Source organism: Peromyscus leucopus, chromosome 3, assembly GCF_004664715.2.
Source record: "Peromyscus leucopus breed LL Stock chromosome 3, UCI_PerLeu_2.1, whole genome shotgun sequence".
Lineage (NCBI taxonomy): Eukaryota > Metazoa > Chordata > Mammalia > Rodentia > Cricetidae > Peromyscus > Peromyscus leucopus.
In genome coordinates, this window is record NC_051065.1 from 143,284,944 (window position 1) to 143,307,846 (window position 22,903).

A 22,903-nucleotide genomic window follows, 5' to 3' on the forward strand; every position below is an offset into this window, starting at 1 on the left:
CCCCCTACTTTCTAGTCTGAGGTGCCCAGGAAAAACTGCTTGGTGTTGTCACCCTTTTGTCCACAGTTCCATGAGTGAGACACCCCAGTCAAGGCTCCTGCCGCACCTGTTGTCTCACACAGCTCCTTACACGTGGGATCCAGCAGGTGCATGCTGCTTGCAACAGGTGACCAACAGTGTGGGTTGCCCCGTCCCAGCTCGTGGGCTAAGCATGTGGGGCATGACTGCATGTGTCCTGTGTACCGATGTGTATACACATGCCCCTGGTCATTGTCTCTGGGATCTGCTGAGTGTTCTTGCAAACAAGACTTTTTCTTGTCCCTCATGGCTCACAACCAGAAAATTATTTCTTGCTCCGAGCCACAGTGGCCTGACATAGAACTGGGGCTTTGGTGTCCATCTTTCAGAGGGAAGATGGAATTAGTTCGCAGACAGGAGGAGCTGAGAGCAGCTTTCTGCCCCAGTAGATCCAAACTGGAAGGCAGCAGGGACGGAGTTTGGACAGAGTGGAGGGAGTACAGGGGAGGCCAGGGTTCACTGAGTACCCTCCATGCATCAGGGGACACGTCTAGAGGTGATCACCACTGCTGCATCCCTCCACTACGTGGCTCAGGTTAGGGATGTGCAGCAGGAGCTCAGAGAGGGTGAGTAAATTGTCCTGGGGTCACACAGACGGGGAGAGACAGAGGCAAGATGTAAACCTGCGTCTCTCCGTGGGCTTACGTCCTGCTGCAGCCGGTCCATGGAGGCTGTGATCTCTGCGGCCCTCGGCTGCCCGTAGCGTTCGGTCAGGGTGCTGTTCAGGTGCTGCTTCAGCTCGTCACTCAGCTGAGGAGGGGCGCATGAAGGAGTGTCAGCAGACGCCCCCTCCCCGACCCGCAACCTTCCTCTATTCCTCTAGGAGCCAGGCGTCTCTGAATCCTCCCCAGCTGGCCTCAGGACACCTAAGGACTCAGGCAGTGTTGAGCTGACAGGAAGACAGGTGGGAAGGGCAGAGCTGACAGCCGGCCTGAGGCTGACACAACTCATGCTGTGTCACGTGGGAGCTGCTTTCCACTTGCTGTGGACTTGGACTTTGATTACAAGATGAGGTTCAATATGGGGGCACTTGTGACCCCGGGCAACTGTGTGCGCACTGGCTTCAAATGGCCTGCTTGATGGGCACACGGTCTATTCCAGCTCAGCGTCACCCTGTCCTTGCCTTCAGATCCTGAACCAGCAGCCGTATGCATGGGAAGAGAGAGATTCTGATTCTGACTCTCACCCAGCCCGGTAGGCATGGCCTGCTCTGGTCTTTTCTGGTCAGTCTGCCATTTGACACTTTCTGATCCCTTCCCTGTCTTAGCAAGTGGGTTCCTTGTTTTGGGATCCCAGGAGGGGAGAAGGACGAACTACCTCCCTGAGAAACTCTCATCCAGGTTCCCCCATGGAACCCAGCAGTACCAACAGAGGCAGAGAGATTTACTGGATCTGGGACAGGAAACTGGGGTACAGAAGAGTGTTAGCCCAGGAAACAGAACTACCTATCTAGACATCTGCCTCAGCCACCAGGGCAGCATGAACCCCAGCATCTTGCCGTGACTCCCTTGGGGCAGCAACAGGAAGCTACACCAGAACCTGGTACTTACCCTCTGATAGTACACATGCGCCAGGACCCCTGCCACCAGCTCCACGAGGAAGATGACCAGCAACAGGCAGAAATACTAGGAGCAAAGAGAGCAATGGTCACCCTGGGAACCAGCGCTCCCCTGTAACAAAAGTCTCTGCAAAGGAGTGGGAGGTGGCAGGGATACCTGCCAGGACTCCTATCACCCCACCCCCTCTTTTTACCCACATCTGGACATCACAACCCCTGCTGGCTGCCACCACCAAGTTTCTCACTCATCCCTCTGCTCACTGGTCTACAGATGGCCCAAGAATCCAACTGCCCATCCAGACTTGAGTGGACACTGACTGGATGCCAAATGCCAGGCACTGTGGATAAGATACTACTGGCTCATGAGGGAGTCAGGGGGGGGGGGGGAGTGGGGGCAATATGAAGTTACTAGAGTGCTGTCTTGTCAGAATTTCTGTGGGGTAACCCTAGAGGCTCCTGATATGATGGGGAGTCAGAGCAGGCTCTGTGGAGGTGGTGGCACCTGAGGTACCTCTCTGAGATGGGTACAGAGGCACTTGCCAGGCAGAGAATGGGAGAACCACATTCCAGGCAGGAGAAAAGCACCAACCCAGGAAGTGCAGGGCATTTGAATTTGGACAATGGCAAACTGGAAAGGAGAGACAGGCTGGGCCCAGGAGCTAAGGCTCTGGAGAAGGCAAAGACAGAAGTCCCTGGATGGTGATTTGAGTGATATATTCCAGCCTTGATACCTGCTTTCCATTCTTCATAGCTTTCTCCCGGACTTTTGGCACCCTCACCATGCCTGTCTCCCCCAGGCTCCCTGGTGCCAGCCCTGAGCTTCAGATACCTGTTTGTGCACTTCTCTCCTGGCTCCCACCCAGCTGTTTACTGCTAGCAACACTCCTGAGCCTTGTCAGAGTCAACAGGTCAGGTCAGGCCCATGTGGTCTGGGAGAGGGATGGGGACATGGAGGGAAAGCAGACCACAGGCACCCAAGGGACAAGGGACAGAGGAGAGGGTGGAGAGAACAGAGTGAAAGGGAGAGAGAGGAGGACCATTAAGAAGAACATCTCTCCTCTCGCTGGAGCCCCTTCTAGCTACAACAGGGCAGCAGCCAATGTGTATTGGGATGACAGGGCTTGGGGAGGTCACCTATGGGTGCCATTTGAGATGCCAGGCTCATGAACTAGGGAAAGGCATGTGAACAGGAGGAGGCAGTTGTCATGGGCCCTCAGGAGGGCAACACAGAGTCTGTAGACCTTTTCTAACCTTGAGTCTGGACCACTAGATGAGGGAGACTACATGGCTAGGGCTTGGGAAACACAAGGGGTGGGATTTCTTTCAAATCCTAGGGAAAGCACCCGGGCAAAGCTGCCCTTTAAATTAATACACAGCTCTCAGTAATGTAATTGCATCCACTTCTTTCAGCACTGTGACAGGCCATCATTGGTGACCAGGAAATGTTGCTAGCCTTTGTAGTTGGGGGTTTAGCCATGGAGCCTGAGGAAGAGAGGATAAAAGATGTTCCTGATCACCCTTCCTTTTTTCTCCTATGCTGTCATAGAAAAGGACACACAGCCTGACATCCAAGCTCTGTCTGTTCCTCTCTCAAGCCCCATGCACCTCGTCACTCCATGGCTGAGGATATGGGGAAGACAGAGTGGGGTGCTGTGAGGGGTACAGGCTAGGGGCACACATTCAGTGATCCCATCTGCTGTGGGCTTTGTCTGGAGCTCTGTCCCTGTCTCTCTGTCTAAAGAGGGCTTTCCAGACTCTGGGTGTCAGGCTCAGGACCAGGAATATGGCAAGGGGTGAAGGCTTTCCAGCACACATTCCTCATCCCTAGGACTCTTTAACCTGTTTGGGAAGGGATCTAGAGTAAGCTGAGGTGTCTAAGAGGTCTGGGATGCCTGCTTCTGCTCTCAGGAATGAGTCTGAAGACATGGAGAAAGCTGGTAACCAGCCTGGCATCTGGGACAAGCCCAGGTTCTTGTGCTCACTGGGACTGACTGGATGGGCACCATTGCACCAAACACACTCAGACAAAGGTGATGTGGTTCAATAAGAGCTGTGCAGGAGGGATGCTGTGGTCCTCATATGTAGGATACAGGCTTTGGGGTAGTCTGTGGTAGTCCTGACCTTGGGGTTGGGTTTTTGTTTCCTTGCCAGTGGCAATGGTGGTGGCATCACTTACGCTGCCCACCCTGACTGGTTGGAGAAGACTGGACTGTCTAGAGCTCTGACCTGCTTCCTCCCAGAGCACAGCCAAGGGTAGGCTTAAGGTAAGCAGCACTTATCCGGCAGTATCAGGGACCAACAGCCTAGATCAGTAGAGGATAGTCCTGGAACTACCTAGCCCATCACACAGTGTGGCTGCACTGTAACCCACTCAGGAGACTGTCCCACCACCTCACATCAGGGCCCAGGGCTCCTCTCTAATATGTCTGTGCTTTTGGTTGGATTGAAGTTGTCCTGTATTCCTCTTACCCAGATGTAGTACTGAGGGCAGACTTTGTCCTGCCACACAGGACCTATAGGCAGGGACTACTGGTCAACCCAGGCCTCTTGAATGCATATCAGCATGTCCTCTAAGACATCAGGGAGGAGGTGATGGAGTGCCTGTCCCTGAACAGCGGGATTGGACTTCTGGCAGCTAGGAGAACATATCTTGCCACCTGCTTTCCTGTCAGCTGTGAGTCACTCAGAGATACCAGTCCTGAGGAGGTGGCCATTTCATAGTGCTTCCATGGGGAAATCACTGCTGTTGTAGCTCCTGAAAACAGGTGGGGAAGGGGGAGGAGAGAGACATGAAACCATGTCGCATCTCTGGACTCCATGTCAGGTAGCACACACTACCACTGGGACTGTTCAGAGGATCCCATAGGTCATTTGACACGTTGGGTTGTTCTGCAGAAGTGGTACATTTGTAGGGTGTGGAATGGCCAACGGAGCAAGAAGTGATACTCTAGCATGAGCAGGTGTCCCGTGAATTAAGGGTCGATGGAACCTGGTGCTCTGAGGGAACTGACGTGGCCACAGGTGACAGTTCAGGCAGCAGTTCTTACCGCAAGAGGGTTGCAGGTGTGTGACTCACCTGGGCGGGGGAGGCCCTGAGTCACAGCTTCCCGTGACAGCTCCCAGGAGGCAGGCGAAGGTCTCAGGGGATCCTGCAGCTCTGAGCATGGGACTCATTGGTCCCAGAAGGCTGCTGGATTTGTGACAGGAGGCCATGAGCCCTAATGAATGTCTCACTCATTTCACTCAGCTCTTGCAGATGCTCAGTCCCTCTGTATGCGTCAGAGAAGCCCTGCTTGCAAACCTGTGCAGTTCCCGCACCAGGCCATCTGTCTAGCCTTCAAGCATGTGCCCTCACCAATCTCACTGGCAGTGCCTACATGTCCTTCATTCCCCAGTTCAGCCCCGGCTCTACGATGCCAACCCCTGAAGATATCCGTAGTATCACTTGCATAACATCTGCCTGACTCAGCCTTGCCTGCTTGGTACTCTTCTCTGGACTCAGTTGCTTCTGATTCCTGCTGCTGCTCGTCCGCTGCTCTTTTGCTGTGGGTGGGCCTTCGCTTGACTCAGCTGTACTCATGGCTGTCTCCATAGCTTCCGCTGCAGCTATCTGTCCCGTCTCACCAGAGTAACTGTGAGCTTCTGGGGAGAAGAACCACATCTTGGAGTTCCCTGGCTCTTTCCACAGTGCCTGGTAGGGTTGGATATGTGCTCGGGGAAATAACCCTATGCTGGAGGAGGCGTGTGAGACAGCAGGAGCCGGCAGCAAGGTCAGCCCCACGCTGGCGAAAACAGTTTAATTTTCTATCTGGAAGGCGACACAGCTGCTACCTCAGTTCAGGTTACTCAGTGGTTCACTCAATCTGGAAAGGTTTTGCTACAGGGGTCAGTTGGCAAATCCTAGAGACATTATTCTGTTATCACAGCCAGGACAGAAGATGCTATGGACTTCCAGAAGACAGAACCAGGGTACTGCTGACTATCTTTGAGACATGGGACAGTTCCCGCTGCACAAAACTACCCAGCCGACATGCCAATGAGTCAGAGGTTGGGAAAGCCTGAGACACACTCCCCTTCAGGCTCTCAGGCTGATGCTGAGCCTTGATTTGCATATGTGTCCCTAGGCACTCTGGGATGCACAGAGGAAGACTGGAGAAAGTTACTCACTTGCCAAGAAGTCAGAGATGGAACCCAGAAACATAAGCATTAGAGGGATTTGATTCTGCCTGTCTGGAAGGACACATCTGCACATGAAACTAGTCAGCTTGACCTAAGCAAGGGTCAGGAGGCTGGAGTGATGCCCTAGTGTTGTGTAACTACCTCCTTTAAACTGAAGCATTTTCTCATGGTGCAGAGAAGTTACAAGATTCATGGCCTCTGCCCAAGGTTACATAAGCAGGAAACAACCGCTGGAGAGGGGGACCTTTGGGTGGAGCTGTCTGCAAGCTGTCCAAGGAGTACCAGGGATTCTGCCTCCTTTGTGCTGGGGTGGGCTTTTCAGTCAGAAAGTTTCTTTTTAGTCAACCATGCTCCTGTAAGGAGAGCTGACCAACTCACTGGTTCACTAAGCTGGACTTGAGTGGAATCGTTTCTTCAGTCTGTTGTTGGTACCCTATGTAGGGTGACTAGACATGTGTTCGCATCTCCCAGAAAAAAACATTTAACCCCTGGGAAACTCTACTCTCTGAAGCAGTGGGTCCTTCTGCTTGCTCTTGGTGACCTGGGGAGAGGTGTATTGCCATAGGATTTCATAGGAGTGGCGTTTGCCTGGGTTCTGGGGACCCAAACTCTGGTCCTCACACTCACACTCACACAGCCTTTATTTCTTGGAGCGATCTACCCAGCCCCCTTGATAGCTCATTCATGGAACAGTTTTAACTAGAAACAAAGTTGGATCCTTTCTAAAATGACAGATCTACAAGGAATCTGGGATTGCACAGTATTCTCTGAAACAAACCAGCATATTTTATAATGAGAGGCTCTGCAGGAAATCTACAGAAATATGTGTCCCTGGGACATTAGAGCAATTAATTAGAAACAGTCTTCAGCTGGACTGGCCCGGCACTGGGGCAAGCAGAGTGCCAGGTAATTTCTAGGTCAGATTCGCAGGGGCAAATGACACAGGGAAGCAGTTCAGCGTCTATTTTGCCATCTTGGTGGTCAGTTTTAAGAACCTGGTAAAATTGGCCTTTCGGACATTCTCTGTTGCATGCACTCTGCCACAAAGAAGGAAGCCGTGCCAAAGCGCCCCTCTCCGTTCCTGTCATCCCTCACCATTCTGCACAGGAGAGTAAAACAAGAGCAGTTTGCAAGGCTTGCCACTCGGCCACTAGGTAGCCATTAAGGTGCTGGTCCAGGAGGGCTGGGACAGGTGGAGATGCCAGGCTATCTTCAGAATAGTCTGGAAGAAAGAGCAGCATCAAGACATGGCCAGAGTTAAGTGGCAGTGGGAAGGGCCCCACAGAAAATCCCAGCAGCTGAGTATGGGGAGATTATAGTAGCCGAGGGAGGGAGGGTCAGGGACTTCAGACCAAGCCAAACCGGAAAAGTCAGAGCCAGCTGTTTAAGCAGCAAGCGACCTTGGGGCGAATTATTTTCTGACAATTACCCACCAGCTGGAGGCATTTGGCTATTTGCAGAAGAGAGAGGATGTGGACTTGGGAGCATCAAGCCATTCCTTTAACAAGATGTCACTGTTGGGAGGTCGAAGGTGACCTCTAGTCCTCCTGGAGCCAGTCCAGTACTCACAGACTGGGCCATCGGACCACAGCCTAGCCTTGCTGCATGCTGGGCCTCAGCCATCCCACCTGGAGCCGCGAGGTTGTACCAAGAGGTGGCTAGCTCTCGCAGTCAGACTGCCGGGGGGGGACTGGGCATAGACGGCACCAGGGCTGGCATGGAGATAGCTGGCTGACAGCTTGTAGGGAGACCGAGACGCAGCAGGGAGGGGGCTGGTAAGCCCTGGGGAGGAAGGAGGTGTTCCAGAAACACGTGGAAGAAGTGTGACCGAGGTCATCCAGAGTGCAAGGCTAACTGCTGGGGCCAGAGAGGATCACCTTGCATGTGTTGGGGCAGCATGGAAGCAAAACACAGTTCCTGTGAGACAAGCCAAAGACAGATGTCTACCAGCTTTCATTCGGGGGCTTCCTAGGGTTCCATCCCAATGGGCTGAGTGACAACAGAATCCAGAATGGGCACAGGGCCTACAGCTGGCTGCAGGGAGAGGAGCAGGCTCCCCATGGGGACCACATAGCCCAGGGAACCCAGAGGAAGCTATTGCTGATAGACTCATGCTTGAGGACCTGACTAATCACTGATACAATGAGCCCCTGGAATGGCCTGACTTTCCCATTTTTTTATAGGCTAATGGGGAGATGGAGTAGCATGTACCACCTGTGCACAGGTAGAACATGATGAGGGCATGGCAAAGATGGTGGCCAGGGCCCACGATGGGGCCACAGTGTGGTCTCTACTGGTGAGAATTGCTGTGGGATGTTCTGTATGGCAAATGTGTTGCTCTGATTGGTCAATAAATAAAGTACTGATTGGCTAGTGGCTAGGCAGGAAGTATAGATGGGACTAACAGAGAGGAGAAAATAAAGAACAGGGAGGCAGAAGGAGTCACTGCCAGCCACCGCCAGGACAAGCAGCATGTGAAGATGCTGGTAAGCCACAAGCCACGTGGCAAGGTATAGATTTATGGAAATGGATTAATTTAAGCTATAAGAACAGTTAGCAAGAAGCCTGCCATGGCCATACAGTTTGTAGTCAATAAAAGTCTCTGTGTTTACTTGGATGGGTCTGGGCGGCTGTGGGACTGGCGGGTGACAAAGATTTGTCCTGACTGTGGGCCAGGCAGGAAAACTCTAGCTACAGAGAATTCTAGAACAAGACTAATGATGGGGAAAGCAGAAATAAGGAGGAGAAATTTTTACCAATAACAAGAGAGGGGAGACCTTAGGCTCCAGGGAACAGATAGCCTGTGGGCTAGGAAAGGTCCTAGGCCTTGGAAGGCAAAGTATCCGAGAGGAACCCTTTCAGTACAGGGTCCTGTATTCCCCACTAGAATTCAAACCAATAGCAGGGTCACAGTCCTTTTTCTTGTCCCCTCACTATGTCCAGAGAGAAGGAAAGTCTGGAACAAATGTGCTGCAAATACCTATTGAGTCTGATGGCTCAGCTTCAACCCTTCCATGGATAATGAAGTTTGGAGCTGCAGAAGTTTGGAGGTGAGGGGTGATGGAGGAAGGTAACTGGCTGTAAAACCAAACCAAACCAAAACCCCAAAACTGCTTCTATAGAACACGATGCTGGAGGTGGCAATGATCGGGTACAGAGAAAGGTGGTCCTTATTTGGGAGGTAATGGCACAGAAGGTGGCCTGGCTTGGGAGTCCAGTCCTAGCTTGCCTCTGTGATAAGATGCTGTGTGACTGGGGTGAAGTTCCCACCCTTTGGTGTTGTGGACTATTTAATGATGTAAAAGATAGATTACATTTGTTTATGCTTCATAATATTACTTTAACTGTGTAAAGGTGTGTTACATTCGTTTCTGCTGCCTTTGTGAATGACCTAAAGACCTGTTACATTTGTTTTTGCTACACTTATTTAATTACGTAAAGATGTGTTGCATTTGTTTCACCTTGCCTGCCTAAGGTTACTAAACTGAATGGCCAATAGCTAGGCAGGAGAGGGATAGGTGGGGCTGGTGGGCTGAGAGAATAAGTAGGAAGAGAAATCTAGGCTTGATTGAGAAGAGAGGAGAGAATGAGGGAGAAAAAAAGGGAGATGCCCAGGGCCAGCCAGGCAGCCACCAGCCAGCAGACATAGTGCAGGACATAAAGAAAGAAGGGTAAAAAGCCCGAAAGCAAAACACAGATGAAGAGAAACAAGTTAAGTTATAAGAGCTAGCAAGAAACGAGCCTAAGCTAGGCTAAGCATTCATAACTAATAAGAAGTCTCCATGTGTTTATTTGGGAGCTGGTTGGTGGCCCAAAAGCAAAAGCCCGGTACACTTTGAGTCTTGCATTAAATGCAAGTTGAGGTGGAAAGGGTGTGTTTGTGCAGCATGCTCACAAAGCATGCCAGGAAGAGTCTGATAGGGCCTCCTTCCTCTCTTGTACATCCTACTGTTGTACATAGCTTTACACAGCAGCTCCAGCTCCTCTCTGATGAGTAGGTCTTGTGTCCTTGCTTTGGGACCAGTCTGTCCTTGGGACGTCACATTCTCTACTCTGGTGGGTTGAATGAGGTACATAAGCTTGTCGAAACTAGAGAGGCAGAGGCTGCTGGCTGCAGATGGAAAGCCATATATTTTAGTCAGCTTCATGAGTTATTATAGGAGGTTCCAGTCCCAAGACCTCTAGCTTCAGAGTGTTACATTTCAACTGATTGAGGTATCACTTAAACCTCAGTGTTGTTTAGGGCATTGACCACCAACAGTCATCATGAAGGCTTTCCCACAGTCAAGTCCAGGACTTGGAATGAAGGAGACATAGCCAAATGTCTGCTGCCACCTCTCCTGGTCCCAAGGCAGAGGGAACCTCAGCCCCAAGGCCTGTTGCCATGATTCTGACCTCGAGAGGAAGGCAATCTTTCTCTCTTGTGTAGCTATTTCCTCCAAATTGAAGCCTTCCCTCCTAAAGGGGTGAGCTGACTCATAAGAGTCCGGAAGCTCAGGGAACTTACAGGGATCAGAAGATTCACAATGTCGTTCCCCAAGGTTATAAAAATAGTATTTGCGAGGGAGAGGAGGCTCTTCAGTGAGCTGCCTTCGAGTTACAGGGAGCTCAGACACACAGCTATTTCCAGTTGGCATCCATACTGGGATGGGTCCTTCAGTGAAGCAGCTCCCTGAGGGTTGCCTGTGTTCCTGTAAGTACCTGGGATTCTTGTAACAGTAAGTTACTGGGGTGCAACTACTGCTTCCACAAGGTAGACTTGGGTGAGTTTGTTTCTTTGGTGCCTCATTGGTGCACATTTGGAATGAATAGATTCTTGGGTCTCTAGGAAAAGTAACACAACACCTCTGTTTGTGCCTGCTTCCCAGGGTGGGTGTGCAAAGACTCAATGGCTTAGATAGAGCCAAGTGGGGGAGGGGTGCGGTTCTGTAAATGACCCCTTCTCTCCACTGTCCACCTCTTCCCGGCTGTTCTGACACCTTCCCTGGGGTGCTTTCTGCAGCCTGGCTTACGGGCTCAGTAATGAGAGCTGGACACCCAAAGAGGGGAGCTATCTTTCAGGTTGGCAGGCATGAGGATGTATGCAGGGATGTGCACCACTGATGTCCATGCTCCCAAGGCTGGGCTGCAGCAGTGATGCATGGAGATATGGTTAGGTACAAGAGGGCTTCTTGCAGGGTCCGGCCAAAGGCCTAGGGGAGGAGGCAAGAACCTGGCTACGAACAAGGTCTAGTCACGTCCCAGGGCTTTCTTACACACCAGAAGTAAGGCAGAAGTTAGGTAGAAGTAAACAACATTCCTGGGTTGATGCACACTTGGCTGGGAGGGACTTGAAGGTGTCTAATACCCATTCATAGACTGTATGTTTCAGAACCTTGCTTGGGTGACAGTGTGGGTCAGTACTGGGACCAGAGTTCTTGGCATCTTAGGAGACCAATTTGTCACAAAAGCTGTCCCCTAGGCAGTCTTATAGGTCAGAGGGAAGCCATTGACACCCGACTCTTCACACCACTGTCATCAGCTCCTCCTGCTTCCTTCCTTCTTTCATGGTTCACACAACCATCTGTCCAACCATCCACCCACCTTTTAGACCAAGTTCTCCAGCCTCCTCAAGTACAGTCTAACCGTCCCTTGGTCTAGATGGCCTTCCCAGAAGGGGACCAGAGTCCATAGATGGTTGTACAGGAAAGATGTGGAGACTGTAAAGCCAGTGCCCTGCTCTTGGAGGTACTCCTTCTGCTACTTTGAGCTTCAGGGGTCCAGACAGCAGCTTTGTCATCTTGGGACGAGAGACTCGGGCCCAGCAGCTGTTAGACATGTGTGTTTGATGTGTCTGCTTCCTCACAGATCTGCATCATACCCTCTGTAGATGCCTGCCTGCTTCCATGAGCATCCCACACCGTACTAGTGATTTCCCTGGCTCTGTGTCACTGTTCAGTGAGGACAGGAAAAGTGTGTGTGTGTGTGTGTGTGTGTGTGTGTGTGTGTGTGTGCTCGTGTGCACGCCGTATACAAACATGACAGCTGAGATTCACATCTGCACCAGCAGGCTCACAGGCACCACAGCCCAGAGCCTCCTCTCTCTGTGTTTCTGCCCTGCCTATTGTAGAAGCAACGGCTAAAGTAGACCAAGGACAGATGGGGACAAGTAGAGCACCCAGGGTCACCCCCTTCCTGGCTCACTATCCTTTCAAGCATTGAACTCTGGCTTGTTTAACTAAGACGTTAACATCAGTGCTTTCTTGAACTAACACAAGCAGATTCAAAGCCCAGCTTTGGCTTAAAGAGATGGATAAGTTGCTTTAGAAGTGTTCTGTTTTCTGCAGATGACTGCCTTGCCTTTATTCATCTCCCCCGGCCCCACCCCGTCTTAACCTCCTTGTGAAATCTTGAATCAGATGAAGGCGGCAGGAAGCCCCAAAGGAGAAACACAGCGCAGCCAGCTCTACACAAAGTGGTCCCAGAAGAGAAAAGGGAAAAGATGAAAGACAGGCATTGGAATGATGGGCACCCAAGGCGGACGGCAGTGGGTAGGAGCAGCATTGAGCGTTCCAGGAAACGCCTTGCGAGGGGCTAGCCTACTTGCACCGAGGCTTGCTCTTCCTCCCTCCTGCACCCTTTGTCCTGGCATCTCTGCCACCCCTAAAAGTCACTTTCCTAAGAAGCAGACACTCCTTGGGGACAGGAATAGCTCATCCTCTCGGACGCTGAGGCAGTAATCAGCTTGGCATGAGAACTCTGCAGAGGGGGAAAGGGATGGATTTTAAATTATTCACACCAGGTCTTCTATTTTAGCTAAGACTACAAGAGAGAGACAGATAATTCAGGCCATCTGAGCTGAAAGCTGATGACCAGGACCCATGCCATCCAGATCAAAGGAGGGGCCTAAATTTAGAATTTGGAATGTGGGCCCCGCAAACTTCTATCTTCAGCCAAATGAAGGAGAGCGTGATGGATGGCACAGACTAAACCCGGTCTTTGTCAGGAGCTTTTTTTATTTTTAGGGAGGGGATGGATGAAAAAAGTAAGTTCTAGAACCCAGTTTCTGAAAACCAGGGACCCAGAATCACAACGCTTCCGTCTGGGCTTCTGAGGCTTTGTTAGCCGGGAGGACAAAGTCTAGAATTCAGGGCAGATGTATCTGGGCTGGGGCTCAAAAGCAGTTTTTACGCAGCTTGTCCACCTTGCTTGCAACCTCCAGCCCGGATGAGTCACCCAGCTTCTCCTAGCCACCGTAGTAACCCCATTTTTACAGGGGAGACGGTGTGAGGGTAATGAGGGAGAATAAAGTCCAGGGAAGCCACGTTATGTAAAGATCATAAAAACATGGCTCCAATCAACACATCATAGCGGAACTCCTTTGAGAAGGGACCTAAATTAGCAGTTATTTTTAGGGCCACCATTCCCAGCGTGCCCACAGCCTGGGTGAGGCCACATCCTCCATAGACGCCGTAACGGGAAGATGTTTGGAGGGTACCAGGACCAGCCCCCACAGCCTAGTTGTGACTCCCTAAGTTGTCTTGCTCTGCCCTCTACTCAGCCACAGAGTAGTCCTCTGTGCACTTGAAGTCAGTGACCTAGGAAGTCCCTAAGGATCAGATCCTATTGCTAAGGCTCTAGTTCCCAACAGAACTGGAGAGTATTTCCCTGATCATCAGCACACATGCCCCAAAGAGCAGACCTTGCAATGGTTGCGTAGAGACCGAGTCAACAGAGCTGGCTCTTTTGGGCTCACTAAGAAAGGCCCCCAACTGAAACGCGTTCAGATTGCAATGAGGAAAACCTCACAGTGGCCTGCTGGGATGAGCCCTCCTCTTCTGAAGCCCCAGCGCACTTCCCTATCCGCCCCTTCCTATAGACATTACTCTCCATGACTTTCCTAGCCAGAGACACTTGCCTGGGCCCAGAAAGTCTGGTGAATTCATAAGCTCCGAGGCCTTATCTACTACACAGACATGCTGTCTTCTCCACCCATGTGCCTCCTAGAAGGTCTCAAGCTCATGTCCTTCTCATGACTCAGGACCTCTGGTCTCTTTCCAAATGAAATGCAAAGAATGAGGGTCATTTCTGGGGTCCTGTCCCTGGCAGCTCGTTCCCTGATTCATTCCAAAGTGGAGGTGCTAGCCATATGGTCAGTGCTGCTGGGGTGCCACAGAGAGCATGCGGCTTGGTGAGGAAGGGTGGCTTTGTAATGTGTGGGTGGGTGATCCTTGAAGGGGGCTCCTACATCCCACCTTAGGTGGGGCTCTGATAAAGCTTCAGAATGTGCTGAAAAAGAAGGTTCAGAATGTGTGTGTAAGCGTACGTGCATGCGAGAGTACGTGTGTGTGTGTGTGTGTGTGTGTGTGTGTGTGTGTGTGTGCATACATGTATACACACACACACACGCAGTCATAGGTGGACAGACAGCCTGCCACATTTTGTATCTCTGATCTGAAAGCATATCTGGAGATTATGTTCTTCTGTTTAACTTTCTGGGCAGATTCTAGACCTGACTGTAGAACCATTCAGCTTAGGGGAAGTAGAGAGGGTCCTGCGTGCTGGGTTCCCTGTCACTCCACATCTCCAGGCCTAGCTCCTCAGCTGTAAAGGAGAGTGAGTCTTGCCTCTCTGGAGATAGATGTAGCAGGTCAGAGTACAGGAAATGGACCATTTGCCTCTGCCTATAGGTGTGCGTTGTACTTTTTTCACTGCCTCAACTCCTCAATTGTGAGCACTCCAGTAACTAGTGACCAGGTGGATCAGACAGATAGTATCGGGCCCTGCCGTAAATTTCTCTTCCCAACTTCTCCACTCTGACCTGCTGACATTCAAAGGCACCAACACATCCCTCTGGCCTTTCTTTGTGTGTCCCACCCCTCCCTGACAGGTTGATTCCCTTCATGCCCCTCCCAGTGACCCCTCTCCAGGCAGGTCACTTCACCTGTACCTGCTCCCCAGCTCCTGTCAAGTGCACATCATGAGTCTGAGTGTGTGGGCGTGTAAGGCCTGAGTGAGTTAGCACGCGCCAGCGCTGGGAACAGCGCAGATGGCCGTGCCTTCGCAGGGTTGGTGGAGTGTGAGGAGCGGCAGGCGGTGCTCAGTGAACAGTGGCCATCTGTGTCGTCAGCAAGCTGTGCCCAGTCAGCAGAGGCTGTTTCCCCAGGCTGCTGGGGACACCTCACCCCCTGAGATGGACGGCTGAGTCAGAAGCTGGGTCCTCAGGGGACAGTGTCTGCATTCCTTCTTAGTGTGACAAAAGGGAGCCCTGGTCTCCCCAGCAGAAGGCTCCTCTTCTGTTTCTTGTTCCCTGAGATGCCCTCTAAGGCAGAGTCCATGGTAGGAAGGAAGGAAGGAAGGAAGGAAGGAAGGAAGGAAGGAAGGAAGGAAGGAAGGAAGGGGATACAGGGCTTAGCATCCCGTTTTCCTGGGACAGGTCCCACGGGCCAGGGCAGCAGCTCACCTAGATCTCCAGGCCTCTCCGAGCCCAGCAAGACACAGACCCAGGGACTGAGTCTGCAAAGGAAAAAGGTCTTTCTCTAAGCCTGATCCCATCCCCATGAGACTCTGTCTCCATGAGGTCTGTGTTGTTCAAATCTTGGATGGTATTTTAATAAAAAACCCAGAGCCAGATGTCAGGGTGAAAGCTGAAAGATCAGAGAAACAGAACAGCCAACTACTAGTTCTTACCTCTACGAAATCCTCAGCCTAAAGAGAGCGAGTTCCTGTTTCCTCACGCCTTACATACCTTTCTCTGCCCTGCCATATTACTTCTGGGATTAAAGGCCCGTGTGTTTCCCAAGCAAAGACATGAGATCTCAAGTACTGGGATTAAAAGTGTGTGACTTCACTGCCTGACCTCTGTGTCTAATCTAGTGGCTGGCTTTGTCCTCTGATCCTCGGGCAAGTTTATTAGGGTAAACAATACATCACGACAGGTCTGGTCTGTGAAGCACAGGACAAGTCTCTGCTTGAGTTCTTAGCTACAACCCAGTGTCTTCTTCCAGCTGAAATGGTCAGATCTGGGACATACCAAAGACTCTCATGGACCTGAGGTGGCCAACTCTTCACGATCTGTTGGAGACAGAGTTGGCCCTCTGCATCCATGAGGTCAACTAGCCTTGGGTGGCATGTGAGGGAGACTGGGCTGCTGTGGTGTGTCTGTACTTAGTGTGTCTGTGCGCGTGTAGGACAGGGTGAGGGGGCTTTTCCCAGGACCCATTTCTATGGGCTTCAAGAGATGACCCGCTTTTGCCAGGCTGCACGAGAGATAGCCAGGCAAGCTGTGGCTGCCTCCCAGCACCTCTACCTCACTGCTGGAAAGAGACTCAGAGTACACACCCTGAAGGTTGATCCCCCATTGAACTTTACCCTATATATCACCATGTACCCTGCCAGCACCCTGGCTCCAGGCTCTCCCTCGGAGCAAAATGAAAGAATTCTTCAAAATGGGAGCACCATCCAGCTGGGCCTGCACAGAGCGGCTTTTATATCCAGGCCAAAAACTAGGTCGCTGCTTTGAAAGCTGCTGCAGGGGCCAGGCCTCAGGCTCCCCACAGCAGCCCCTGCCTCCCACTCCCAAGGACAAGTGCAAGACGGAGCTGCACAGTGTATGGTGGATATTGGGAGGTGGGGTACAGAGTGGGATATAGGGAGCTCAAGAGCCCTGTGGGGCTTCTTCCCGTTGCCTGCTTCCTTTCAGGCTCACCCTAATTTCTCTTTGAAATCTGCATCTATTTTTTTCAGCTTAGGTTTCCTTGCAAAGCCCAGGCATTTGTCAGTTTTCTCTGTTTCTTCTTTTGGACATCAGACTTGGTCCTCTGAGGTGGGTACAGAGAGACCTCTAGGTTATGGGAAGTAGCCACAGACAAGGGTACTACTGGGTGTTAGGGGTGGTCTCAGCCTCAGAGTCTGTGTGGATTCCTCCTTGGCCTTTTTCCTGACCCTGAGCAGCTGCTGTGGGTCTCCCCCAAACCCCCAGGGAAAAGTGTCATGGAGTCCATGGTGCCTACAAATGCCAGCCATGAAATACTCTCTATGAATGACCAAATCAGTTAAGCCTGATCAGGCCTTTCCATGGCACTAACTGTTAGGAGTGCATGTTAAATAACATACAGGGGCATAGCAAAAAAAAAACCCCAAGCCCTAAAAATCCATTGAATGAAGCATTGGAGCTTTCAACAAATCCAGAGGTAGGAAGAGACTTCAGAGACAAATCAACACATGGGCTAATTAAACGAACTTAAAAAGAGACACCACTGCGTGGGTCGGCTGGGGGAAGTCAGAAGCCACCTCATTATTCCTGACATGAAGGACTGGCTATTGATTGCATTTAGCTGTGATGAAGGACCCTTAGGTGTGAGAGACGTATGCTGGAGCACAGACGACGCAGTGTCTGGGGCTGCTTCACAAGAGGGTGTAGGACACGGGCAGGGTGGGTGTGCACCTGATGAAGGCGACCATGAGAGGACAAGGTGAACTCTGGGTGATGGGACCATATGGTGAGGGTCACCATAGCCCTGTTTTCAATCTTGGCATCTCTGTGAAAATTGCCTGCTAAAGTCTGGAAGGGGAAGGAGGAAGAGATGGGGATGTGGGGGAGAAAGGGGAGGGGGAGGGAAAGGCGGAGAAAGGGGGCAAGATGGAGCAGGAAGGAGGGACAGAAGAAGGAAGAGGAGAAAGGGAAGAAGATTTGGGGGGGGGAAGAGGAGAAGTAAAAGGGAGGAAGAGAAATAGAAGAGAGGAAGGGAAAGGAGAAGGGGAGGAAGAAGAGGAAGAAGGAAGACCCTAGAAAATGCCATGGGAATTGCTAAGGCTGACTGCTGTGGATATCACTCTATATAAATAAAACACTGATGGCCAGTGACCAGACAGGAAGTCTAGGCAGGACAAGGAGAGAGGAGAATTGGGGAAACAGGAAGAAGGAGGGAGAGACACTGCAGCCACCGCCAGGACAAGCAGCATGTAAAGACACGGGAAAGCCACCGGCAAGGTATAGATTTATAAAAATGGGTTAATTTAAGATATAAGAACAGTTAGCAAGAAGCCTGCCGTGACCATACAGTTTATAAGTAATATAAGCGTCTGAGTGATTATTTTATACGTGGATTGTGGGACTGCGGGGTTTGGTGGAAGCTGGAGAGAAGCTCTCCAGCAACAGCTGACCTCCTGGCTTAGGTCCTACATACCTGGAGAGCAAGGCCACCACAGTCCCCATAGCAGCCACCCTGCTCTGGCTCCCCAGGATCCCAAGTGCCCTGCTTCAGCTGGTAAGCCCAACCTGGGGGACATGTGTGATGCTTCCCTGCCCCCACAGAGCACAGGCCTACACTCACTCTCCATGCAAGAGTCCTCACTGTGGAGAGACAGTCTCCACAGAGGGACAGAGGGACACTCACTGTGGAGAGACAGCTCTTCTGCTCCCGGATGATGGCCCCGAAGCCCAGGAAGCCAGTTGTCATGACCAGAGCACCAGCGAAGATGAGGATGTAGGCAGAGGCAGCGAATGTGCTGGAGGCCAAAATGCTGAGGTAGCCGCTCTTCTCCACCAGTGTCCAGATACCCACCGCCATGACAGCTGCCCCACCTACCTGCAGAGACACAAGGGAGATCAGGTGGCACCTGAGGCTTTGCCAGCTGCCACCTGTCTAGTGCCCACTGGGCACCAGACCCTTTTCAGTCACCTCGTCAATTAGTTTCCCAAAGGACCTAAAGGAAGAATTTCTCTGTTTATAAATGAGCAAACGGAGGCTTCAGGTGTCCGGTGGACTTGCCAGGCCACACACACACCCCAGATGCAGAGAGATTTCGAATCTAAGTTTGAGTTCAAATCTACGCCCTTACTGACTAGCGGTAAAGACCCTTTGCCTTCCCCATGCCGTTCTGCGTGGTCTTTTCCCCTGAGTGCTCCTTGGTCTTTCAAATTTTTCCAGAGGACCTTTTATGCTGGTCCATGCTCTCACATTTGGACAGTGGGGGAAAGAAGCAGGCTCACTAAGGAAAGGTGCCCTGCCTGAGGCCTTGCTTCTAGGAGGACAGATGCAGGAGGGATGGAGAGCTGGGATGTGTCTGCAGTGCCTGCTCCCTGGAAAGGTGTCCGTGTTCCTCACACTCTTACACAGGATTGGGAGGGAGCTGAGTTTCCTTCTTTGCTAACTGGCATACTTTGGTTGATCCTGAGATGGGGCAGATAGGAGCCTGCTCACTTGCTGGTCTGAGAGCTGCTTCTGAGGAGGGGTTCATGGACACAGCCACGAGGTCAGCCTCCAGGGATTATGAGGCCGAAGAACCATCTTGGTGGGTGTGATGCTTAAGTAGAATGCATGTATGCACCACACGTGTATTCCAGGTGCCGCACACGGAATATGAAGACCATTTGCGCAGGACTCACGGACTTCTGAACAGTTTTGCCTCCGGATCCTGGGGAGGTCAACTTCCCCCTGCCCCTAGTTTCCAGGTCTCCATTTCAAAATGGACTCTTTACTCCAGATGGACTCCTTAGAGGTCTTAGCATGGTTAAAGCTAGAGAAGCCTGCTCTTGTCCCACTCCATCTCTGCCCACACCTTGGATGCTCATCCCTGTAAAAGGTTCCGCATCTGCACCACAGTGGCTCTGTGGTCACTTCCCCACTCTCCATTCTGTGCAGTCACAGACCTCAGTGGAACAATGCTTGGGGGTTCTTCTTAGCAATTAACACACACCAGGCGCCTACATCATGTGATTGGCACGTACTCTGCCGATTTCTTGTCTAAATATTACAGCCATCCTGGGAGGGTGGGGAAGGCTGTGTTACCTCTGTGTAGCAGATGAGGGAAGAAACTGAGGCTTGCAGAGAACAGCAGCGTGCCCAGGATGACACCATTAGTTTCAGAACTGATTCAGGGCCAGGTCTTTTGAGGACAGAGGCAGGACTGTCCTTGGATCCCACGGAGTGGGTGTGCCTGCTCCTCCGCTTCTGCTGTTCAAATGGATGACTCCTTCCAAGCACTCTTTTATCTCCACTGGTACCTCCAAGTGAGAGAAGCCAGCAGAAGGGCACCACAGAGGCCCACAGCCGCGCTGCTAAATGGAACTGGAGAGGCTAACGTTCCCTCCATTGTGTGATGCGTGGTTTCCCCCTTCCGCCTTTACCTCTCTAAACTTAGAGTGTATCTCTTGATGAATGGCACCTTACACTGTACTGGGAAACACTTTTTCTTCCTGGAATAAAGAAAGCAACGACAGCCTACAAATGTCAGGAATCCCAGGGCACAATTGACTTTTAGAGTCCCTGTGAGGGGAGGTAATGGAGGCCCCACACAAATTCTGCGAACATGGGTTCTCTGAGTCTGGGTTGATGTAACTGAACAACAGATGTGACTGACTGACTAATGGATGCCCCCGTTGGTCAGCTTTCATGGCCACTGGGGACTTAGAGTAAAACATTACCCTACAATTCCCTTATATAACTGTATTGGCTAAAGAGCTTGAGTGAGGATCTCAACTTGGAATGATCTGGCTGGGAAATGACTCTTTAATCTCTTTGGCCCTCAGTTCTTCCATCTTTCAAGTTGAGGGGGCCTCGTTAGATTGGTGGTTCTAATCTACAACTACTAAAGTCCCCTTGAGTTACTTTCTTCCAAGGGTCTTACATTTTGAGGTCTTTGCCAAGCAAACACAGTACATTAACTAAGAAGTAACTACTCTCTCTCTCTCTCTCTCTCTCTCTCTCTCTCTCTCTCTCTCTCTCTCTCTCTCTGTGTGTGTGTGTGTGTGTGTGTTCTCTCTCTCCCCCCCCCATTCTCCTTCAAAACAAATTATCTAAAAATATAGGATACTGCCAAGCAGAGATTCTGAACATCATGAGACAGTCAGTGTGACCTTGATGAGTTATAATGCCATTAAAAATCTGGGAAACATAGCGTTTAATGGGTACAATCTCTGTATGGAAATGGGGGCACATTTTCTACAAGGCAGGTTAAATCTGAGCCCCCACTCTTTCCCAAGTCAGGGAGTAACCTGAGCACCCATACCTTGGACCCGCAGAAGGATAGACTCAGACTGGCCTTGGGACAGTTAATCTGTTGGGGCACAGGAAGCCACTCAGAATCTGATAAAAGAATCATTTAGCGGATAAGGTAATGCATTTGGGCAGGGCTGGAATCTGCTCATACACCGTGGGCAAGGCACACATCCAGGTAAGTCTCCAAGTTTTCACCAGATCCCCAGAGTTGTGGCTACATAATCACCTGGGGATCCATGAAACACCAGGGCAGGAGCCCAGGCCAGTCAGCACCACTGGGAGTTAAGACCCAGGCAGGGACATCTTATAAAGTTCCCAGAAGCCCCTCTGGAGAACCACAGCATGGGTTTAAGCATCCCATCCTTCTCTTCCCAGTAGGTGGTGCTGTGTGAAGTACTGCAGATCATGGCTGTGCCCTTCCCTAGAATAGGTGTCCCAGGAGCTGTTGACTTAGGTTCAGGGCTTGAGCAGAGCGCTTTGCCTCAGTACGCTCAGATCTTGCAAAGCAAGAAAGCTGGGTCCCCAGCCACAACACAAGGTCTGGGAGGGATCTAGAGGGACATCCTGGCATGCTCAAGGTCTAGAAGACAAGCTCACGCTAGGTCTGATGACCTGAAGACAGCAAGGGAATAGTCTGAATCAATGGGTCTGGGACCCCAAGATCCCCCTCCGCAGAGAATTCCAGCTAATAGAGTAGGGTAGTTACTGAGGGGCCAGTGCTGTAACTAGCCATGAGGAATGCAACGAGAGGGTCTTAAGTCCTTTGGGGCCTTTTATTTCTTGTAGGGGACTTGGTCACCTCTGAACATGAAGTAAAAATGTTCAGTGTTGGGATGGGTTACCAGAAGGTGTCACCGGAGGGCAGAAGCCAGTAAGACTGGGCCAAGTTCTTTTGGTTGCATGATTAGCTGTATGGACAACAACTTCTTTAAGTCCTGGTGTCTTTATCTGAAGATTGAGCCACTGGACAGGGCTGTGGGGGTGGGGCACTGACCCCAGAACCCATTTCTCCAGCCGTTTGCATCAAGTTGATTCTGTAGCATTCAGCTCTTCGTAGGACAGAGATGGTCTTCTGTCAGATAGTTCCTGAATTTCTCAGCCATGGACTGTAACCAGTGGGCCAGAAAACACTATGGCAGGTGAGTTGGGGGGGGGGGCTGGGTAAAGACACAGCAAGACAGGAGGGGCAGAGATGGTCACCCATACAGGGCCATTGAAGAAACTGTTCATTTATAGAAGAGTCACATCGCCAAAAGGCTGTTTGTGTGATCCAGGGCACTTGGTCTAGCGGGAGCAGCCATCCTTGCCCAAGGCCTGATGGAACTAAAGTGCAGATCTGCAGGGAAGCAGGTGGAGAATGTGAGGGCAATTACAGAGCTTTTCTTGGTCAGGATTTCACAGGTAGGCTTCCTCTGCTGCGGATACAGGAGGGACTGTGGGGCCTCTAGGGAGGAAGCCTTGGGCAAAGTTCTCTGCCCTCTGTGCTTGGGCAGCCCATGGCATGGAAAGGCAGGAAACACATAGGGTGGTGGCATGGTGTGTGTGTGTGTGTGTGTGTGTGTGTGTGTGTGTGTGTGTGTTTGGGCAGAGGCAGAGCAGGGCTGCTTACTACCTACTCTGTGGCATTCTTTAAAGGTTTGGGGTTAGATAGGGCCCATTCAGGACCACATTCCTCATCCATGAACGGCCCTTGGGCAGCCTCTTCAACAGTACCATCACTCATGTACCTAGCAGCCCTTGCAAGGGCACTGATGTGTCTCCGTGACATTTACATGCTGATTCCACCTGCTGTTTGGTCCACTTCCCTGTCCGCACTGTACTGTCCACCTCGGCTCCTGTCCCAGGTCAGCCTCCAGCTCTTGCTCTACCCAGAGCTGCACCAGGCTACTTACTGATGTGTACACACCTTCCCCCAAACCAGAGCCTCAGGCCCAGACGCTGCTGCATGCCTGGGGGCCTTTAACTATCAGCTCTCACTTTCCTTCCCCTGTACTCCGCCTTTAATGGCCATGTAGGAAATGTCCACACTTATTTTTTTAAACTCTGTTATTTTTTAATTTTTGTACATCTGTGTGGTATGATGTGTATATGGGGTGTGTGCGGATGT

At 51.3% G+C, this 22,903-nt stretch overlaps 1 protein-coding gene across 3 annotated transcripts in view; it reads right to left on the reverse strand.

Moving 5' to 3' along the window:
• Tspan11 (tetraspanin 11) overlaps window positions 1–22,903 on the reverse strand; it is a 68,215-nt gene that overhangs the window by 12,574 nt on the left and 32,738 nt on the right. For all 3 annotated transcript variants that reach the window (XM_037204124.1, XM_037204123.1, XM_037204125.1), the window contains exons 3-5: window positions 18,193–18,384; window positions 1,629–1,703; window positions 724–828 (exon numbers count right to left, since the gene is read on the reverse strand). In XM_037204124.1, the coding sequence (XP_037060019.1) occupies window positions 724–828; window positions 1,629–1,703; window positions 18,193–18,384 (372 nt within the window). The remainder of the gene's footprint in view (window positions 1–723; window positions 829–1,628; window positions 1,704–18,192; window positions 18,385–22,903) is intronic.